The following is a 22,200-nucleotide window of genomic DNA, read 5'->3' as shown; positions in this document are numbered from 1 at the left end:
AGTGGTGAAGGCTGCACAGAAGATGTTGGAGTCAGCCTCCCCACCATCACGTACATCTACAACTCCAGATGCAGGAAGATGGCATGCTGCATCATGAGGGACCCCACTCACCCAGCACACATACACACTTTTTGCCCCACTCCCCTCAGGCAGAAGGTTGAGGCACATTAAGTGTAGAACCACTAGACTGAGGAACAGCTTCTACCCTGAAGCTGTTACACTCATAAATCCCTAACCAAACAAATCACTAATGACACTTTAATTAGAGATTTATCACTTTATCTGCTGATCTGCTGTGCTGCTGATTACCCATGCTGCTGATTTCTTACTTTAAGCTGCTATATTCATACCCATCTGCTCACAACACTCATGTTCAGGCCACTGTTTAATACAACATATTATATTATATTACTATTGTTCAGCATATATCTTAGATCTTTATATACTGTTTCTTTTTTACAGTTTATATTTTTGCTCTGTTTGGGAGTAACTGGGACCTCAAGTACACAATTTTGTTCCACCTCATGTACCACATGTGATGCGAATGACAATAAAGAAACCTTGAAGGCAGCTCAACAATTTTACCTTTACCAATAATTTAGACTAAAGTGAATTTCACTCTTAAGTACAATGTTCAATGTTGACATCTTTTTAGCCAGTGAGTACTTTGGTGGTGTGTTCTATACAGATATAATTACATGTACAGAAACATTTATTTCTAAGCCACAACATGCAAACTTAGCTTAAAGCTATTTAAAAATAAATTAAATAAATAAAACTTTCTCACAAAATTATTTTAAATCAGTCTGCTAGTAAACAATTGAATTGACCTTAAAAGACTGATGGCTAAACACAAATTTGTGAAATTACAATAACAGTGTTTCTATTTGAAAGTAAGCCCTGAAATTAGATGTGATCTTTTTTAGTCCACATATTTTTTTTGCATTCAATGTTGTTTTTCTTTTTTTTTTTGTTTCAGTGTACCTGCTATTCCTCCCCATCTGTCTACCTAATTATCCTTCCTCCGATGGTGTCCTCTCCAGGACCCATGAAGCCTACCAGAGGATTTGTCACTTCAAGCCAAGAAGGCCTTACATTAACTGCCAAAGCCTTTGTCAGCCGTTGGTTGTGGAATACATGATTCAACAGTGCTAGTCTTAAGGTTTATGAGTAAAAACCACAAACTTCACTCTGAATTTCCAATGTGGACAGCTGAGGAACCAGCTGCTCAGCTCCCATCTAACATGTTTGATACCAGAGCTGCTCAGAAAACCGAGTCTCCCATCACAGTGATGACGTGCCATCAGTTTTATAATCAGATGTTAATTTGTCAAAGTCTACGTCTTGAATAAACAAAACAAACAAAACAAAAAACAAAGTTTTTTACGTGTCAATTACTTTTCTTTCGTTCAAGACTCACAGCATCACACTCTTAATTCATTTACTTGAACATGCATAATATAAATAAAACGTGCAAAGTGTGTAAGTTTCATAAAATATAAATAAATAAACAAGTATATATATATAATGTAATTTACTCCACACAAATATGAAAAAAACAAACAAACAAGCCGTGATTGACTAAAGCCGTAAGGTAAAAAATAAATAAAAAAATCAGCTCAGCAAAATAGTTGTAAAATAATAATTCATAACAGGAAGTGACATCATTATGATAATGCAAGCAAACAGAAATGAACAACAACAACAAAAAACAAACAGATGACCGCTATAGCTGTTTTACAATACAGAACATGTGCTGAGAAAATCTGTTCCACACCTGTAAGGACTGGAAGGAATAATTTTTACCAGATTTAACATTTAAAATTAGTGAATAACAATGACAGCTTAGACAAGATGGACTTGACACCTGTCTGGGGTGTACCCTGCCTCTTGGATAAAAAGGTTTGTGCACATATCTGTCAGATAAAATAATTCTTGGATCAGTATTCAGAAAACTTTCAGAAAATATTCATTGTATGTAGATCTACAACTATATACGTTTTGGAGCCAACCCATTTCAACATAGATACAACAGCAAACTGATATTTGCATCAATATCGACAAAAATGGCTACAACTCAGTCAGTTATACAGACAATAAGGATCATTCATAACACATACACTGAGGGCGACTTTGAAAAAAAATTGAATATTGCAGCCCAAGCAGTCCTTTGCAAAACTGTTATTGTGTTCACTGATATATATATATATATATATATATATATATATATATATATATATATATATATAATTTGCGTATTAGACAGGCCCAATGGTAACAAGTCACTGGAAAACAGTTTTAGTGTATAGTTATCGTCATATCTTAACGTGTTTCAGTTTCATCCACTTTGCATTTTAAAATTTGCTTCATAAAACACAGCTCTTTCACTATATATATATATATATATGCATACATTTAATATGCCTTTAAAATGTAATTTTTAAAATTCAGCACATGGTCCTACATTGTTTTTCACCAGCTCAGCTTAAAAGAGTTCAGACAGAAAAGAACAATGACTTATGCAGGCAGAAGCGGTGCAGTGTAAAGCAACATGGTGTTAGGTTAAAAGGTAGATAAACAAAACACACCTAAAGTTCTGTTACCATAGTTTGCACCCGGCCACCGAGAGGATGGACTGGAAGGGCTTTGATCACCTGTAACAATAATGGCAATAAAAAAAGAAGAAGGCAAGGAAAGGAAGATGAACATGAAAAAAATGCATCAGAAATGACACATTTGAGAAATTGGCAGAAATGCTCCCAGAGAAAGAAATTCCATATATCTACTTTTAAATACAGTGATCAAAGCTCACAGTAAAACAATAGGCTGCTTAAGCATAATGCGGATGAATTATAGGTATTAAAACATAAAAGAGAAGCGATAGTTGTTATTTAGCTGGAATACTTTTTTTCAGTCATGGTAAATACATACTTTTAATCGAAATTACTGTGCATGTTTTTATACAGTCTCCAGTATAACAGCTGAAATATGATGGACAATTTAAACAAATTTTTGTTACTGAGGACATTTAAACTGCTAATCTCTGCTGTTTATGTGAAAAGTTATGGTTGATAAAATAGTACTTAGCAAAGGACTATTTTGCATAAAAGTTTAGAAGCAAATTGAAGAAAAAAAATTCTCTAAACAAATGTACCTTCATAAAATAAAAACTAAAATTAGAATGCCTTGAAAAAAATATACATGACTGAAAACTTAGACATTAAGTGACTCAGGGAGGTTAGGAAAGTTATAAAGCATCTGCTCAAAATTATTTGGATCTGACCAAAAACAACAATAGTGTGATAGATTACCTATCAGTGTAAGTTGCAAAACTAAATAATAAAACAAAACTTTTATAGGTAGAATATCTGTTCTCTACAATAATAGATTTGAGAAAATGTAAAATAAATAAATAAAAAATCTAATTAAAACCATGGTTTTGACGTTTAATCGTTAAACTTGCTTTTAGTGCAATGAACACAACTTTTGTTGCTGATTTTCTACAGTGAATGCCTGTTTTGACCAAAATATTGCATAATCAAATAATAAATAATACATAAATAAAGTGCTATGTTGTCATCATTGTATGTTCCCATGTAAAGACGAAGTGGCTCTCTGCATTTAACCTATCGCACCTGGGATACACCCAGGTGGAGCAGTGGGCAGCTATGTAAGCGCTCGGGGAAGGCACCAATAATGAAACAAAAGGTACTAGTTTGACAAAACATGTATGAAATGAGACATTAAACACCACATTAGGTCCTAACTGCATATTGAAAACTTCCTAACTATTTCAAATTAAGTCCCCTTCTGAAGTTAATTGGATATAAACACTGCTATTGTTAGCACTGTTTTTGTTTAGTCCATCCCCATAGTGTTTAGCATGCATCTTGCACTTCTGAATAAAAACAATTCACAATATCCACTGATCCTGATCCCCCTCATTTTCTTTTATTGTGCTTGCCAGTATGGAGATGGCAGCACCTGTGGCTCATAAGCAGAACTTTAACCTGCAAATCATTGACCCTCCCTCTTCTGCAAGGTGCTACTCCCCTGGGCATGGCCTAACCATCATGGCAGAATGGAGCGCTTTAACACCAAGGTTACACTAAATCAACTTTGATCACTGAGCAATTTTACATACAGTACATATTTTTATTTGTAATTTTATTAGGACATTCATTTAATTGTTTTTGTGCATTTTGCTCAGTTTAAACAGATGCTAATTGATCCTTAAAGTGGGCTCAAGTACAAACGTGAGCTTTTTTTTGTATGATAGAAATAAAACTGCACTTTCTATGAAACGAAAGATCACTATTAACAGTTGTTTGGCAGGAAAGAAAAAAATAATTAACAAAAAAAATGAAACTCTGGCACATAAAGATTTTATTTTCTTCGGCCTACCGTTGCGTGGTGTCCGTTTTCGACGATCACGGAAAGCTGCTCCAGACTGTAGAGCTTCCATTAGGCTATCCATCACACCAGTTTCATCTCCTTCTGTAAAAACAAACAAACAAACAAAAAAAGTTAGTAAGACAAACACTACAACTAGTATCAGAAAGTACAAATAAACTAACAAACAAAAACCCAACAACAACAAAAAACAAGATCTTTATGTGAATGCTATTCATTTGTAATTCCTCTTGCATGCCTTATCTAATGTCCGGTCATAGCAGTTGCACCCAAGAAAATGTTTTGACCCTGACTATGCCTAAAACAGTAACTGCAGCTATAGTAGTGTTGATGGAGAGACCTGCCACTCAGGTCTGGCCTTTTTTTTTTGGTAAACAGCTAGAGCAGAGTAAAATACACTTAGCTTTGGTTAGAGTTTAGCAGAGAGGAGCCTCAGGATAAAAGCATTCAGTGATGGTCATTGACAGATATTCTTTCTGTGGCTAACGCAGGGGAGCTAAGTGCTCTTTACAAAGATTTAGTGTGGAGCCAGTCAATACCCGGGCGCTCTATCATTGTTCAGTCAATGACACAGGGACTGGCCTCCGAAAAACACTCCCCTTGCCCACCATTCCACATGGCCTGTGGATCCATGAAACCAAAGAAGTGAAGGCAGTAGCCGAAGAAAGTACTGTAAGACCAACAGCACGTCTAGCTGTAGCCACAGTGCACAGATGCAGCACAGCTCAGTAGTTACAGAGTTCGAAAATAAGCTTAGCTTCCATATCTGGGTCATCTATCTTTACGCCCTAATACTAATGAGTTAGAGGGACAACCTTTTTATCATTCTGGTCTAGAGCAGACATTTTTCTACACTTGGATCATTAGGATGAGTTATTGAAGACTTGAAGATTTGGCAATCAATTCTTTTGTATGTATGAGTAAACTAACTCTTCCCCATTGTTTACCATCTTGTTGTTGCAACGGGTTTACGGCTTAAGGGAAACTTTCAAAAATAAACTGAGACAACTGTGGAAAACACTGCATTTTACCAAGAACTGGGGCGATTCATCCTTTTGTACGGCTGCTTGCTCAACGTGACAACAGTGAGGTAAAATTGATCTCTGAATAAAACACCTTGACATGGAATAGTAGATTAATTTAATGAAACGGCACACATTTTGCCATTACCACAGAAAGTCAAGTATCTACAAGTTCCATTTCCTCCAGCAACTAACCACTGAGCCTACAATCACTCACACGTGTTAAAACAGTACAACCAAGAATAGAAACATGTCTTATGCAAATTTTAAAAAGCAACTTCTAAAACACACTCACTAATTTTACTCTCTATCTCGTTCTTTTTCTTTCTTCCTCAAGTCCTTCCCAAGGGCTACTTTGAAATCAAAGAAGCTGTGTGCTGTGCTTAAAAGCAATCCCGATTAAATCAAGCTTAATTAGACCAGCTTTATCTGAACAAAACCAGAGCTGAGCAAAGTAGTCCTTATCTCAAATTGCAGCACTACACCTCAAATAGTAAGCTCGTTGGTTTAAAAATGAAGAGCATGGGTTTCGTCTCCTGTGGACTCGAAGAACAATATGGTGAACAACTTACACTTCTGTAACTATATCAACTCCCCAGATCTTTAGCCACTACACTGTATGTAGGCTAGCAACAACAGATTGTGAGTAGGACAGAAGACAGAACATGTTAAGTGGCAGATAAACATTTGTCTGCAATAACTGTGCTACAGGAAACTTTCTGACAGCTCCTTCTTCATGTAGACCTGAACATCACAAGGGGCAACTGACACTTTGATCAATTTGTCCTACTTCTAACTTAACTCTAGCACAATTCATCATTTGTAATGGCCATGACTTGGGAGCCCTGGCAGGCTGGGGTTCAGGGGAAGGACTGGAAACAAAAAAGGAACCAAAATTACTAAAAGTGGAAGCAAACTCCCCAGTTTCTTCACAGACCTCAATTAACTATGTCCCAAGTTGTCTTCTAAAACTTAAACTAAAGCTAGAAACTCTTATAAGGAAGTATTTACAATATATAGAGTAATTTGCAAAATCATACAACATAATTATTTTAAATATACAAATGTTAAGATATCTCAAGTATTTATTGTGTAAATAAATCAAATCCTGTGATGGACTTGTGACTTATCCAGGGTGGCCCCTGCCTCTCACACGGTGATTGCTGGATATGGGTACCAATGACCCCCGCAACCCGAAAAGGAAGAAGCGGGTAAAGATAATGGATGGATGGATGAAGAAATTAAATTGGATGTTTTTAGGCCACATTTATAATAGTGATTCTCAAAGCAACATCCATAAATATTGTAACATTGATCTTTTTATAAGACATTTATGTTTTGCTCCTGTAATTCACTCGTCTTTTTTAAAGCCATCAAACCTTAAACAACTATTCCTCTTCTTCTCACTACTAACTGATGCACATTGCATGATGGGGATTTACAAAAAATGCTAACCTTTCATGCCCAGAGATCTTCCTCAAGAGGAAAGATCCCTATAGCTCACAGGAAATTGCTTTTTAAATGGGTTAAGATGGGCTAAGACCCAAGACATTGATAAACCCTTCCAGTGATGAAACACCTTGGTGGGCACCTTCAACCAACAGCCATGGGGTTCTTCAATGATCTTATTAAGGCTTATGGAGGTGTGGAACATAGTTTAGGCTTTTGACCATTTAGGCACTTACTCAAATAGTTAAATCATTAAGTGAAGAAGACGAAGAAGAAGAAAAAACTCCTAGGAAGTTTACCTCATGGAAAAATTGGATACAAGTTCCATATAATTTCTTCTGATCCCTTCAGCCTTACCCTTTTCAAACATCTTGCCTTTCTTTAAATGATTGCCTGATTGTACCTTGACCCAGAGGGCACGGTGAATGTAACTGTGAGTCCTGGGGATTGGCTTGGTCTGCAAATATATTTAATAATTACCTAATTAGGAGCTATCACAAGAGCAGTGTGCTTTCAACTGCATTGGCGTGAAAACATAACACATCATATTAGTTTATTTGCTGAAAAACAAGTTTTCAAAAAGCAGCTCTGATTTACCATTGTCCAATCCTAAGAGCTGAGCACTAGGTCAAACGTTGACAAGTGAAAATATGAACAGAATAAGCACAGACACTTTGTGTCACCACCAGGAAGGATAACTGTTTTTAAAAATGAACTTGTAGACAAAGTATGCAGAGGGATAGCACATTTAGGGCAGCAGAGGTGTAAAGTGAAGAGTTTCTATGGGTGTGGTGGGATGAGTGGGTAATAGGGAAGGAATAGCGGAGCAAGACAAGGTATGAGGTCATAAAACAGCTTGGATAGTAGACAACCTCAGCGCTGTGACATTTTGATAATACCAAAGCAAATATGGTAGTATGCAAGAACAGACACGTGTACCTTCTGCTGGAGTAAAGGGATATTTTAAGTTATATAAAAGCATGTTGCATACTGAAAGCATATTGGATCTTTGTTTCCAATCTGAATGTTCTGTGCAGAGTTTCAGCTGACATTTTTGTGAGTCATTTGACAAAGACATTATATTGACCGAAATGAATGACTCCTAGCAAGACAAGTTTTGAAAAAAAAAGTGCCACTGAAGCCTCCAAACATGACTTCTTAAATAAAAAACAAAAACAAAAAAAAAGTGCCAATATTTATTGCAAAACAACTTTAGGTAACCAGGAGCACTAACAAAAAAGAATAGTTGTCACCTCAGAAATAAGACAAAACTCTTTATTCAATCATCAAAAATGGGGAAAAACGCTACGGTATGCTGGCACTTGCTTTAAACACCAGGACATGGCATTCCTATAATTACACAGCAGTGTCAACAAAACCTCTTCATGAATTCAATTTGCTATCTGTCATCTCCTGTTTGTTTTTCTGTGGAGAAAAAAAACAACAGCTGATCGATTGAGAACTCAATTTCTGATGGCTTACATGCAGCCCCCATGATTCATGGGGAAAGAGACAAATACTTCTTCGAATTCTAAAAAGCTCTTGTCAAGTACACGAGTTTCTGATATAAAAGTAAACTACGGCATTCTTTATGTGACCAGTCCAAAGTAGTAATAACTATGACTAGTTACAAAAATTCAATACGTAAAAGTTATTTTTTATGGGCATGTGTTTTAATCAATCACAGCTGTACACAATTTCCTCTAAATGTATGTAATCATAGCATTGCCCCCTGAACAGGCTGATCAGGCATAAAAGAGATTACCCCCTACTTTCCACAAGCAAATTCTAGAGTCTAATTTGCTCTGTAATGAGAGCTAATGAAAGCTTACAGGCCTTGTGCTTGATAAATTAAAGCCACTGTGAGTGAGTAACACAGTGAGAGCTTAACCTCATCCCAGTCACCCTTCATGACTCCAGTAGAGAAGAAGAGAACAAAAAAGGGGGTTAGAGAGGAGAGGGATATTTCTCCTATTTTTTTTTTCCTGCTTGCTGCAGATTGTTTTTGAACACATTTGAGCCCATCTGTTCCCCTACAGACAGTCACCTGTGCAATTAACCTGGACCATTAGCCGTGAAACAAAGGCCTCAGTGGAAGGAGGGGGTGTTGCTTTATGGCCAGGTGGAGAGGCAGCAACTACACTTTCTTTTAATCTCAGATTCTCTCCCTGCTCTCACTTTCATGCACCTGGTTCTGTGTTATTTTCACACCTGAACTCAGTCTCAGCCACCTAGATATACACAACCACCTGCATTGCTCAACACCCCTGCTTTGTTTCCTGCTCACAAACTTTGAGATTTGAGCAGAGACATCATCCACTCATCCTCCTTCCTGCTGTCCCAGCAGCTCCTAAGACCTGAGCAGACAGACACCATTACTGCCACAGTGAGCACACAAAACATGAGTTTCCTAAGAACAGCAGTCATGCACCTGTTAGATATCTTTCCCTTGTTTTTCACCTCCTCTTTTAGCATCTCCCTACTGTCCAACCATCCGATTATGGTGAAAGCTTTGGCACAATGACCTGAGAAACTTTTCAGTGAGACTCCAGTCGTAGGAGTATGTTTGTGTGAGTGCACGCATACTGGTTTACTTTGGATAAAGGAGAAGGGAGGGGGATGAAGGGGTGAGAAGGCAAATAAAAATGGCAAACCCACTCATGTCTCTCCTAACACAATTAAGAATGCTCCCACAGCACTCCATTCTAGGGGGGATGGCAGTGCAGCTACTACTTTGTTCTCTGCTTGGCGCCAGGGTCAGGAAAAAATATGGTAAGGGAGATCTGGAGAGTGCGAAGCATGTCTTAAACTTGGCAAAAGTTAGGTGAGAGGTGAAAGGTGGGTCATGCTTCACATTCATAAAGTAGACAGAGGTGCCGAAGCTTGGTTGGCCTGGTCACTGCAGACCTGATCCCACATACAAAAACAGTGAGATGTCTTGACCTGGAGAGACTGGAAGAAACATGCAGCCGAGCTGGATGTCGACAAGGGAGAGATGAAAGTAGATTAGCCGCGGCGGCGATTTGCATTCTGTGGTGGAGCAAAAGCCCCAGCGATGCCCCGAATAGCTAGATGCATAAATAAGTAAACAAACAAAAACAAAAATAAACCCTCCATCTGGATGGATGTTGCCAAGCCCCAAGTGAGAAACAGTAGGGAGGGAAGGATGGGAAATGGGAAAGGAGGGGGGCGAAAAAAATTAGCAACATAGCCGTCACTACACCCTTTCCTCTGCTATCATTTTCTTCTACCGCCTTTGGGTCTGTGCAGTTAACATACTACTATCATCATCTAGCCACTGCTCTTGGCCACAGCACAAACACACATGTGAGAGCTCCAACCTCGCAATGACAGATGTTAAGTTGACATACTTTCTCGAGCCACATGGGGTCACAATGTCAAGGTGCCAGGGGAGATGTGGGTTGTTGTCCTCACAGCCAAGAGGACCACTATCACCTCTTATTCATAACTAAGGTACAGATAAAATTAGAACCTGTATGGTAGACCTGACCTATATTTATTTCCCCTGACCCAGCAGGGCCTACACTTTAATAGTGTAAAATGTTCAAACTCTATCTTCTTGTCAGAAAGATGATAGGAGCATCATTAAAAAAAATCCTGTTCAGGATTTCTACATAAATAATTTCAAGTCAAGTAGGGGTTACAGTAAGCTGTGTAAAGATGTATGCATCCTTTAATTCTTGCTGTGGTTGTATATATATATATATATATATATATATATATATATATATATGTATATATTTTTTTTTATTTTTTATTTTTTTTTTACACAATCACATCTGTTTCAGTGTGTTAATTTTTGAGTGACATTCTAATGTCCTACGGTTGAATCTTTGAGAGAGATTGATGTTTTACTATCTGCTGCCATGTCTTTCCTAATGCTACCACAGGGAGTTGCATAATCCTCTGCCTTTAATTGCTTTAATGCAATCCTCATCCTTCCTGCTGCTGCTCTGCATTAAAATGCTTTTATATGCAAACCATTAAATGGCTTTTATCATGAAGAAGTAACAGGGCACGTAGCCCTAATCATTAACAACAACAGTGTCAAACGTTATCTCAGTAGTTCAGTATCACACTTAGGCCCTATTTATGCAACACCGTTTTTGAGTGAAAACACATTTTCGCTTTGTTTGAGCCGTCTGTGTAGACAGCAACAGTGGCATTTTTTTTCCTGAAACCTAAGCTATTCAAATCCAGGTCTCAGAGTGGAGGTTTTTGGAATTGCCCAAAATCTGTGTGAAATTGCGCATTCACACTATGGACAGCTGCAGTCAGTTGTTTTTCTGAGTAGATGAACAACAGTAACAATGGCGGATAAAAGAGTGCTGTTTGCACTACTCATCCAGCCTCATCCTTGTGTATTCACTACTTTAGATGCAACGGTTTTTATGCTCATGACGACAGTGTTCAAGTTCAAGTTCAAGTGAAGTTTATTGTAATTCGCATCACATGTGGTACATGAGGTGGAACGAAGTTGTGTACTCAAGGTCCCAGTTACACACAAAAACAGCAAAAATATAAAGTGTAAAAAGAAACAGTATATAAGGAAGTAAGATATACACTCAACCAACATCAAACAGTACCCTAAAAGATCTAAGACGTTTGTGCAAATGTGTGTGCCGTATAATACAAAAAACACAGCGCCAGCTAGTGAGCAGACAATAAAATAGCAGCAGATTCAACAAATACAACATACCGTATTTTTTTTACCTATAAGTCACATTTTTTGTTGTTGCATAAATTACATGTCCTGTGACTTGTACAATGAAGCACAATATTTATGGATTTTTTTTTCTCTCCCATATTTATAAACCAATTTTTGGCTGAGATATAGCCGTTTCCATACATCCCGACTGAACATATTGAACACAACCATTATCAGCCGCTAGATGGCAGTTGAGCAGTATGGCATGCCGTTGTATCATGTAATAGGTAAAAGTGGCTATTAATGACACAATCCGTTTGCCATAGCCTGCCACTGTTGTCTACCTGGAGCAACCGTCAAACCAGCTTCATTTCGCTTTGCCGCCTCGTCGAAATGCAGCTAATTTGACCATTGAAGTGCATTTATGAAGTAAAAGTTCAACTGAGACACACCTTTACTATAAAGGCAAGCAAAGAAATGTTTTTTAATTGCTTATCTTATTGAATTTCGAAGAAATGCGCAGCATTCCTCTTTCCTGATTTTCTCCTCGTCTGCGCGCTCCCAGAGCACCGAGGTGGTAAAAACTTTTGAAATACAGCTGAGTTGACCATTAAAGTCCTCGAGACACACCTTTACTATAAAGTCGAGCAAACTAATAATTGTTTTTAGGTGGCTAGCTTGTTAAAATTTGAAGAAATGCACAGCGAGTCCTCCCGTGCACGGGGCCGCAAATCGGCTTTTGAAATGCAGCTGATTTGACAGTCAAAGTGCATTTATTAAGGAAACATTTGACTGAGACACACCTTTGCTATAATTTTGAGCAAACACATAATTGTTTTTAAGTGATAATCTTGTAAAATTCTTGTTAAAGTCCTCCCATGCACGCTCCCGCGACCACCATTGGGCAGCCAATTGATTTTTGGCACAACACTGGCCCACATTTCCAGGTTGTCAGCGGTGACGCATAATAGATGTGACATATATGGGGAAGCAACTTATTTATAGATTTTTCCACTTTATTAGACATATTTGGACTGATGTGACTTATAAGGCGGTGCAACATTTACGGTGGCAAATACAATATCTGTATAAATGTGTAATTCTGCTGTATTTAACATCGGAAACATGCGACTGTGTACAGAAATTGTTCATGTGTTAATAGACTTATAACTCTTGAGAATTTGGCCACAGAGATGGGTTTAGCTGCAGTTTGGTTGACCTATAAAAATGTTACATTTTTACTTTAGTATGGTAATTTAAATTACACAATAAAACATCTATTTTAGACATGGGATTATTTATAGCCACAGCATATCTTTATGTAAATTAGTCTTAGCAAAGTTATAAAGATATCACAGAGGTCAAATAGTGAACTGATAAACATGTTCTGCTGCATAGTACACTATTTCAGTTTTAAAAGATTGGCACGTTTGTAAAGCGGATACATAGTTTTGGAATACAGACTAACTGAACCCCACATGGGCTGTTTGCATCAGTGTAAGACAGCACTGTCTGGAAAAACTAAATGGGTTTGACAATGGGATTTGATGGTCTTTGTAGTGAGGGTAATTAGGTTTGATTGACTGTAAAGTGACTGGTGAGGTCCAGATCTGGGAGGGGAAATGATCAGACACTTGAACCACCCAGAAATTAATGAGATTCAAACTGCGCTTGTGCTGATTTCACCAAGCAAGAAAAAAAATACCAAAAAAAAGTGATGAGAGAGAGAGAAACGAGGTAGCATAAATATATTGTGTGGAACAGAAAGAAAACTACTGAATAAGACACTAAATGAAAGGAGGGGAGGCATCTAAAACCTGTCTCAATGTCTTTAAGTTAAGCAGAAAAGTTAAGATGCAAACTTAGATGTTTTAATTTTTGTTTTTCAGGAAGAATTTTTTAAAGCTACATTTTTTTCTCCCCTTACGTTGATAATTATTTGCTAAAAATACATACTGTGAGCGAGGTAAATAGATACTTTAATCTGTCAGTTTTAATCCTATTTGCAAAATTTAATTTGCGAAGAATAAAGTAATTGTATTTCTTGCATGCCACTTATTTATGAAAAAGTCTCATTTTCTACATGTCTCAGTTGATGCTTTCTGGTCTTGTGGGACTAAGCTGAGATGCATTCTTACTTGCTCTGTGCCATCACTGCCTTAGGGCAAATACCAGTTCTGACTGGAGATACATCACAATCTAATATGCTGTTATTTAGTAGAATGGATGCATGATGGTGGATAATCCTGGTGCTCTGTTTTTAAGGCAATTATGAAGTTCAGAAATCTATACACAGCAGCTGCCAAGCATGCCTTGTACTACTTGCACTCTAGGCTCAGATGCAAGGGCAAATATATATGCAATTTGCTTAAGGCTGCTGTTGAATACACTATATTATTTTAGTGTTTAGCGTACATCTTAGATCTTTAGCATTTCCTTTAGCATTAATTTATAATATATCATAGTGCATATATTTGATCCTTGTATACTGTTTCTTTTAAAATTTATATTTTTGCTATTTTTGGGTGTAAATGGGACCATGAATACACAATTTCGTTCCACCTCATGTACCACATCTGATGTGAATGACAATAAAGAACCTTGAACCTAAAGTCCGACTTTACACTACAGTGGCATTCATATGCAGATTTAGTGACCATTTGTGCACTTTTGTAACTCATTAAGTGCAACACATTGAAGGCGTCAATGCCAGGAAACAGAAATTACACCTGAGAGAATAAACAGGCAACAAACTGAGAAGCGATGCACCGTATATCACAGTTACATTGTTGAAAGGCCTGTCCTTGTTTGTTATGTTCTATATCAAACATGAAGGTCAGCTTCAGCTCTAATATCTGCTTCATTTTCCAAGCTAAGCTGAGCTGTAGAGAGAATCTCTCTCGGAAACATTTCTTTTATCTGCTTGTGTCTCTGACCTTCACGTCTCTAAAGCTATCTTCTCTGGTTTTATTATTTGCAGCGTCTGCTGTGTTGTGGAGAGGCTATGCAAACTTAGAGAGCCAACCAGTCCACCCCACCGCAGCATGTCAGCACTTGTCTATGATCACCTAGCTGGCATGGCTGTGACGCAGGTATATGCTGGTCTTCTGGCAGCTATCAGTGTCACACAAAACCATCACTCTCCAGCTCCACAACTGTCATTCCTGACAGGGTTGCCAGCCATGAGCAGGCAACCAGCTGCTCAAAAATATGACAGTTTAGATTAGCATGCCTCACTAATAGAAACATAAATTTAGGAAAATTTACTTGTTAAAAAAATGCTGCAGACAATTTAGGCAGAAAACAGTATGATTACTATATATTTAAGTTACATAATACAAGTTATTTAATCATAGTTTTTTAAATTGGGATCCTAATTTTGTATATTAAGCTACAATTTTACATGATACACATTATGTATTATAAATCAAAATACATGAGATCTTCTGAAATTGGATGTAAAACAGAACTGATGCATATGGAGCACACTAGCTCGTTCAGAAACATGAGGGACACAACTCCAGAGTCTGCTGTCAGGGTCTAACCTAACTAACCTCACTGACTTTTATTTCGCCTCATATTTAGAACTATATGCTTTTCTGAGAGAAACCCACTTCTATTTATGTAAACATACATCATTTGATCCTCAGCGAGTGAAAGGTTGACAAGAAGGATGCATAAATAGATGCTGCAGGCCTATTATTGTCAACATGCCAAGTGCTCTCAAAGAAGAGAATCATAAAGACATGGTAACCTCATTTTAGCAAGCCTTGCTGAAAAAGAAAACACGTAGAAACTATTATCAAATATAAAAAAAAATAGTTTGGGATGAGAATAGAAAGACGTAAGTATACAATAAAACATATTGTAGGGGTACTATTTATAGATAAAATTACAATGATCAAAAACAATACTTGTCGTGTTCACCCTTAAATTATGAAAAAAATGTTAATATCTGGTGCTGTATTTGATGTTTAATTCATAATACTCTGGGCTCTGTGATATTTAAACATATGGATCAGTTCTGTGGTGTACATATAGCTTCCAGATGTTGTGCCGACAAAGACAACAATACAAAATATGATTATAATGTGTGTTCAATACCAACAATGTAAGACATATTGCCACGCCAAACACATTTATCACAGATACTATGCTCTACACATAACCCGATGTATGGATATGCATTCTGCTGGTGTTTGCAAGCTGTTGCAATGGATTGAGGCGGCTGGGCGGGATCCAATCCAATCCATACAGTGAAAAATGATGCAATCAAGACCCGATTAAAAGCAGCTTTTGTAAAGCCTCTGTGTTGTGTGTGTGCTTTAGATGTAAGTAAAACTGTTTAAGATTCCTTAAAAGATCAAAGTTCATGCTCAGTAATCCAGGTAAACAAATCCAACAAAGTTCCGTCAGGTCATCTGGACGTTTTCTTTTCTTTTTTTTTGTTGAAACGTTTCGTCCTTCATCCAAAGGACTTCATCATTCCGAGGAGCCACAGACAAACTGAGTCACACAAGCAGCACACTCCCATAGTAAAAAAACAAAAAACAAACAAACAAAAAAAAAAACAGTTTGCTGGTAATAAGATGGTTTCTGGGGCCCACCCTCTCTCCTGTAGACTCCTCTGAGGCAGCCATAGACAAAGTGGTGCAAAACATCAAAAGCAAAAAAAATAAACCATCCAGAAGACCTGACTGAAGTTTGTTGGATTTTCTACCTAGATTATTGAACATGAACTTTGATGTTTTGAACCACTTTTGCTATGGCTGCTCCAGAGGAGGCGACGGGGGTGAGGGCGGGCCCCAGAAACCATCTTCTCACCAGCAAACTGGTTGGTCTACTATGTGAGTGTACTGCTTGCAGAACTGAGTTTGTTTGTGGCTCCTTGGACTGATGAAGTCCTTTGGATGAAGGACAAAACGTCTCAAAACAAAACAAAAAAAAAACTGTCCAGATGACCTGACTGAACTTTGCAGGATTACTTCAAAGAGTTAGTTTTCCTTTTTTTTTATTTATTCATCAAAACATGACAACATGAACATCAAATACATCAACTGAGGAAGCAAACTCTTATTTTACTCATGAAACTTACAAGCAACAATCTGGATGGAGCAAAATGTTTGACATATTTAGTGGTAGGCTTTTTATGTCTTCTTAAGTGCCAAGCTTGATTGTTGTTAAAAGAAGCATTTGTGCTTTGCGGCTCAGTTCAAAGCTTAGTGGATTTGACTCGGGTACACAGTTGACATGTAGGTTCAGACACTTGCCCCAGATGGGGGCACTGACCCTGGCGATGCCAACTATGCAGGGAACCAGAGGGGTCTGCTATTCTTCAAAAATGCCTCAGAGAAAAACAAAAATCAACTACACTAATGTGCACCCGCTTTTTCCACGCCCCACAATCTGCTTCGGACATTGTTTCAGTTTCCAACGATAAAAAAAAATTATCCTGCTACGCTAGCTTACTCAGCACAGAAAGAAATCTTTGCTTGGCTTTGTTTTACAGCGCTCGGCAGTCATTTCCAGGGATCTAAAGTAGTTTAGTAAATGCTGAACATCTGGTGAGTTCAAAAGAAAATGCATAATTTACTTACAGCAAATGAAAATAAATCAAGTAACTGTATAATGATTTCATACGCAATTTCTTACAATAAGACTTCTAATACTTCAGTAAGATAAAGCCATTTATTAGTGAACCGTTTATCAATGAGTCACAAAATTGTTCATATTATCACATTTCTGCAAGTACTGAATAGTGTCCATATTTTAACTGTTTCCTAAGAGAGGTTGCCCTCCCCCTCCCCCATCCTGGTGCCATCCTGGCAAAAACTAAATGAATTAAACCCTCATTAAATATGCATTTCATTGTTAATCATTTGCAAGTGAAGAGGATTAGTTTGCAATTTGTGAAATGACATTAAATCTATCCATTCTCAAAAATACTCTTTAAATTGCATTAAACAAAACACTATGATCCATCAAGCAGTCTTTCAAACAATAAATAGGGTAAATCCCTAAAATAGATAAGACAGTGACCTGAGCATAATACCCAAAATGCAACTGGCATATGTTTACTCCATCTGGTCAACAAATACATCCACAAACAAAGCCTGTATTCTGAACAACAACTTGATCTGTGTCGTAAAAGAGCAGGTATTTCAAAGTGTTTCATTTAACTTTTCACCCTACATACTTTAAAATTAATGCAGATGTTTGGACATGACTAATTAATGGTTAGAGGAATTAAACAAGCCTCGTTGTGTTGCACACCACTGCATTTTCCCCAGCCTTCGTGGAAAACAAGACTGATGCTCGGCATAAAATATTGATAGAAAAAAATCACCTCAAATAAGCAACTCTTCAAATATGTGAAGCACATGTAGAATTTTATAGCAGGCTGGGAGACAAGAGCCAAGACTCTCAAGCCAAGGCTGTCAAATAAAGAGGAGTGGGGGGCGCAGAGAAGAAAGATGCACAACAAGAAAACACTGAATTTCCTACTATATGTTTTCCAAACAAACAGCTTAAAAAGAAACTGAGAGGAAACACGAGCACAAACCACAAAGCTTCTTTAACCTCCAATCTGCTTTTTGGCTCTGAATCAGGTTCCCTTTCACAGGACCCATTACCAGGCCTCTTCATTTGTTTGTCCTACCTCTGATTACTTTTTTTCTTATAAAAAGACAAGTTGGGATACAAAAAGAAACACTTCAAGGTTAAAAAAAAGAATGCAGGTTGAAAGTACTGAAAGTAAAATGCTGCGTGGGTTTTCTTCATCGTGGATTAAAAAGTACGCATTCCCAAACTTCCAAGGTCACTGTCATTCCGACAGTCCAGTGATGTAGGCGCTGGCGAGGAGGACACTCCTCACTATCTTCAAGGCTGCAGGCAACACTGCCCATGTCATCCTCATGTTTTATTCATACTGAATGTCATATTATGGCATTAAGAAACCAAGATCAAAATCTGCTCTGGCAGAAATATTTAATATCATACCACTTCTCTATCCTTCTCCATCTGGTATGCCAGAACGAGAGAAAAGAGTAAACAGCCTCCCTCAGCTCAGCCATGTTGGATTATTAAAAATAGAGATAGTAAAAGAAGGTTTCTGCTCAGGGAACAAAAAAAAAATGAAGAAAAAACTGTTGCATGCATCAATTATTTTGGAGAGTTTGTGGCGAACTGAAGACGGTCTTGTCACATTTCCCAATGTGGCTGAGCTATGGAGAGGTCCTTGGCTGACACTGACATTTAGAAGCTGGTGTGGAAATCCCAGTCTGTTTGTCAAAAAAATATGAATAAATAATGGACAAAAGACTAAGCTGACTGCTTGCAAAGCCCTTCTGTCCATGCTTGAAATTCCTTCTGTGTCATTGACATAACTAGACAAAGGTACCCAGCTCGATCACCCTAATTTCCCCACGTGTGAAAAACTGCAACTTACACTGATCAATACGTGACTTAGTGGCACTGCTGGGGGGGGGGGGGGGGGGATAGAGTCATTCACAACAATACATTTAACATGCTGTCAGGGAACACATTTATGTCTAGTGTTTTCCCTTGAGTTTTTTGTATGTAATGGTATTAAAAGAGGTTCAGATCACAAAAAAATGGTAATTTACCTTGAAATCAGAATGCAAGTTAAAACATTAAAAAAAAGCACAATGGTACCACTTTACAATAAGGCTCCCCTTATAGATGGTTAATAACAAGTTTAAAGATACGCAATTAATTCCTCTATAAACACTTTATAAATCATTAATGACTGCTTATTATGCATTCATTAAGGGTGACAGAGACAAAACTGACAATTTTCTTGCCAAATAGTGAGCCAAATCTGTTCACCTATATATTTTATCTAGAGTTGTTATATAAAACATTTCAGACAAAGTTACTACCTTGTAAGTACAATAAGCATATGTAAACCTATTTCTTTAGCATATAATATTGTACTTAATCACTGCAATGTAAGTATCTACAACAGGGCTATTCAACTGGTAGGCCGCAGGCCATTTCCGGTGATTTCCATCTGGCCCACTTCATCCATCCATCCATTTTCTTCTGCTTATCCGGGGTCGGGTCGCGGGGGTAGCAGTTTAAGTAGGGAGGCCCAGACTTCCCTCTTCACAGCTACTTAGGCCAGCTCCTCCGGGGGAATCCCGAGGCGTTCCCAGGCCAGCCGAGAAACATAGTCCCTCCAGCATGTCCTGGGTCTTCCTCTGGGTCTCCTCCCGGTGGGACGTGTCCGGAACACCTCACCAGGGAGGCGTCCAGGAGGCATCCTAACCAGATGCCCGAGCCACCTCAACTGGCTCCTCTCGACATGGAGAAGCAGCGGCTCTACTCTGAGTCCCTCCCGGATGATCGAGCTTCTCACCACATCTCTAAGGGAGAGCCCAGACACCCTGCGGAGAAAACTCAATTCGGTCGCTTGTATCCGAGATCTCGTTCTTTCGGTCACAACCCAAAGCTCATGACCATAGATGAGGGTAGGAACGTAGATCGATTGGTAAATTGAGAGCTTCGCCTTTTGACTCAACTCTCTCTTCACCATGACAGACCTGTACAGCGCCCGCTTCACTGCAGACACTGCACCTATCCGCCTACCGATCTCACGTTCCATTTTTCCCTCATTCGTGAACAAGACCCCAAGATACATGAACTCCTCCACTTGGGGCAGGACCTCCTCCCTGCCCTGGAGAGGGCACTCTACCCTTTTCCGACTCAAGACCATGGCCTCGAATTTGGAGGAACTGATCTTCATCCCAGCTGTGTCGCACTTGGTTGCGAACTGCTCCAACAAAAGCTGTAGATCACGATCTGATGAAGCCAACAGGACCACATCATCTGCAAAAAGCAGAGATGCAATCCTAAGGCCACCAAAATGGATCCCCTCAACACTTTGGCTGCGCCTAGAAATTCTGTCCATAAACGTTCTGAACAGAATCGGTGACAAAGGGCAACCTTGGCGGAGTCCAACTCTCACCGGGAACAAGCCCGACTTACTGCTAACAATGCGGACCAGACTCTGACACGGGTCATACAGGGACCTAACAGCCTGTATCAAAGGGCCCGGTACCCCATACTCCCAGAGTAACCCCCACAGGGTTCCCCGAGGGACGCGGTCAAACGCCTTTTCCAAGTCCACAAAGCACATGTAGACCAGTTGGGCAAACTCCCACGCACCCTCCAGGACCCTGCTGAGAGTGTAGAGCTGGTCCAGTGTTCCGAGACCAGGACGAAAACCGCACTGCTCCTCCTGAATCCGAGGTTCGACTATCCGACGGACTCTCTTTTCCAGAACCCCCAAATAGACCTTACCAGGGAGGCTTAAGAGCGTGACCCCCTGTAGTTGGAACACACTCTATGGCCCCCCTTTTTGAATAGGGGGACCACCACCCCGGTCTGCCAATCCAGGGGAACTTCCCCTGATGTCCACACAATATTGCAGAGTCGCGTAAGCCAACACAACCCTACAACATCCAGAGCCTTAAGGAACTCCGGGCGAATCTCATCCACCCCGGGGCCCTGCCACCGAGGAGCTTTTTAGCCACCGAGGAGCTTTTTAACCACCTCGGTGACATCAGCACCAGAGATTGGAGGGACTGACCCAGAGTCCCCAGGCTCTGCTTCCTCAGTGGAAGACATGCCGGTGGGATTGAGGAGGTCTTCAAAGTATTCTGCCCACCGACCCACGACATACCTGTTGTAAAACTTTAATTTAAAGGTAGATTACGTCATATTTATGATACATTTTGCCAGCAGGGATTACGTGTATTTCTCATACCAACTGGCCTTCACTGTGTCCTAAAACGTAAAAAAATCAAAACCTAAAGAGTGTACTTATTATGGTTTTATGTTCTGCACAGTAACACTGTTTCGTCTTTCCTCACCTCTTCTTTAAAAGCGACTAACAACAAAAAAAGAACACTAAGACAACAGTAATGTGGTGTTTTTGTAAAGATTCTTGAAGCCCAGAGCCGTCCTGCTTTTTGTAACGTTGCATAGCTGTAGCCATACAATAGTGACTGAGCACTGGCTGGATTAAAAGACTGGGTATGGCTAAGACTCTGGTTTCTAAGACTCTGTTTTTTTTAGGTGAAGGTGGAAACTTTCAGTATGTAGCCTGTAAACTCCACTCCAGATTCAGCCGTCAGTCGGTCCAATAGAGACTGAAGCATACCTGGACTTCCACAATCGACCGTTGATGCTACAAACACATGAAGGCTTCCTTGTAAAAAAATAACCTGTGATATTTGGTTGTTTCTGACCTGATTTAACTGTATTAAACCTGATTGTTAATTGAATGAGGCTCTGGGTGCAAAGAGGAACGTGGTTTGGGGCAAAAATAATCAGGATGACTCAAAATGAGACAACCCGGGAGCTCCCCGTCAAGCTGTGACCCCCTTCAAGACGTCAAAGGATCCGCTTTATTTGTGCCCTCAAATCTATAACATTCATGCAAGACATTCACAAGCACTATCCGTGAAAACGAACCAGGAAGTGGCTAATCGTGTTCTCTAAGTGGCACATAATCGGTTCTTCGTGCGGACACAGTGTGCTGTTTTTTGTCGTCTTCGATTTCCGACACGTGTACAGTGCACGTCCAGATCAGATCATCAAACGAGCGGATAAGGCGCTGTA

General features: G+C 39.1%; 1 protein-coding gene across 1 annotated transcript in view; it reads right to left on the bottom strand.

Moving 5' to 3' along the window:
• Positions 1 to 22,200, bottom strand: part of diaph2 (diaphanous-related formin 2) — a 461,650-nt gene that overhangs the window by 49,978 nt on the left and 389,472 nt on the right. Inside the window, exons 28-29 of the mRNA XM_037675202.1 lie at positions 4,405 to 4,497; positions 2,589 to 2,654 (exon numbers count right to left, since the gene is read on the bottom strand). Coding sequence (XP_037531130.1) covers positions 2,589 to 2,654; positions 4,405 to 4,497 — 159 coding nt within the window. The remainder of the gene's footprint in view (positions 1 to 2,588; positions 2,655 to 4,404; positions 4,498 to 22,200) is intronic.

The sequence above is a fragment of the Nematolebias whitei genome, chromosome 4 (assembly GCF_014905685.2).
Source record: "Nematolebias whitei isolate Nwh7 chromosome 4, NemWhi1, whole genome shotgun sequence".
In the NCBI taxonomy this organism is placed as follows: domain Eukaryota; kingdom Metazoa; phylum Chordata; class Actinopteri; order Cyprinodontiformes; family Rivulidae; genus Nematolebias; species Nematolebias whitei.
Note: the sequence above shows the minus strand (reverse complement) of the source record. Positions and strands in the feature narration are given on the sequence as shown.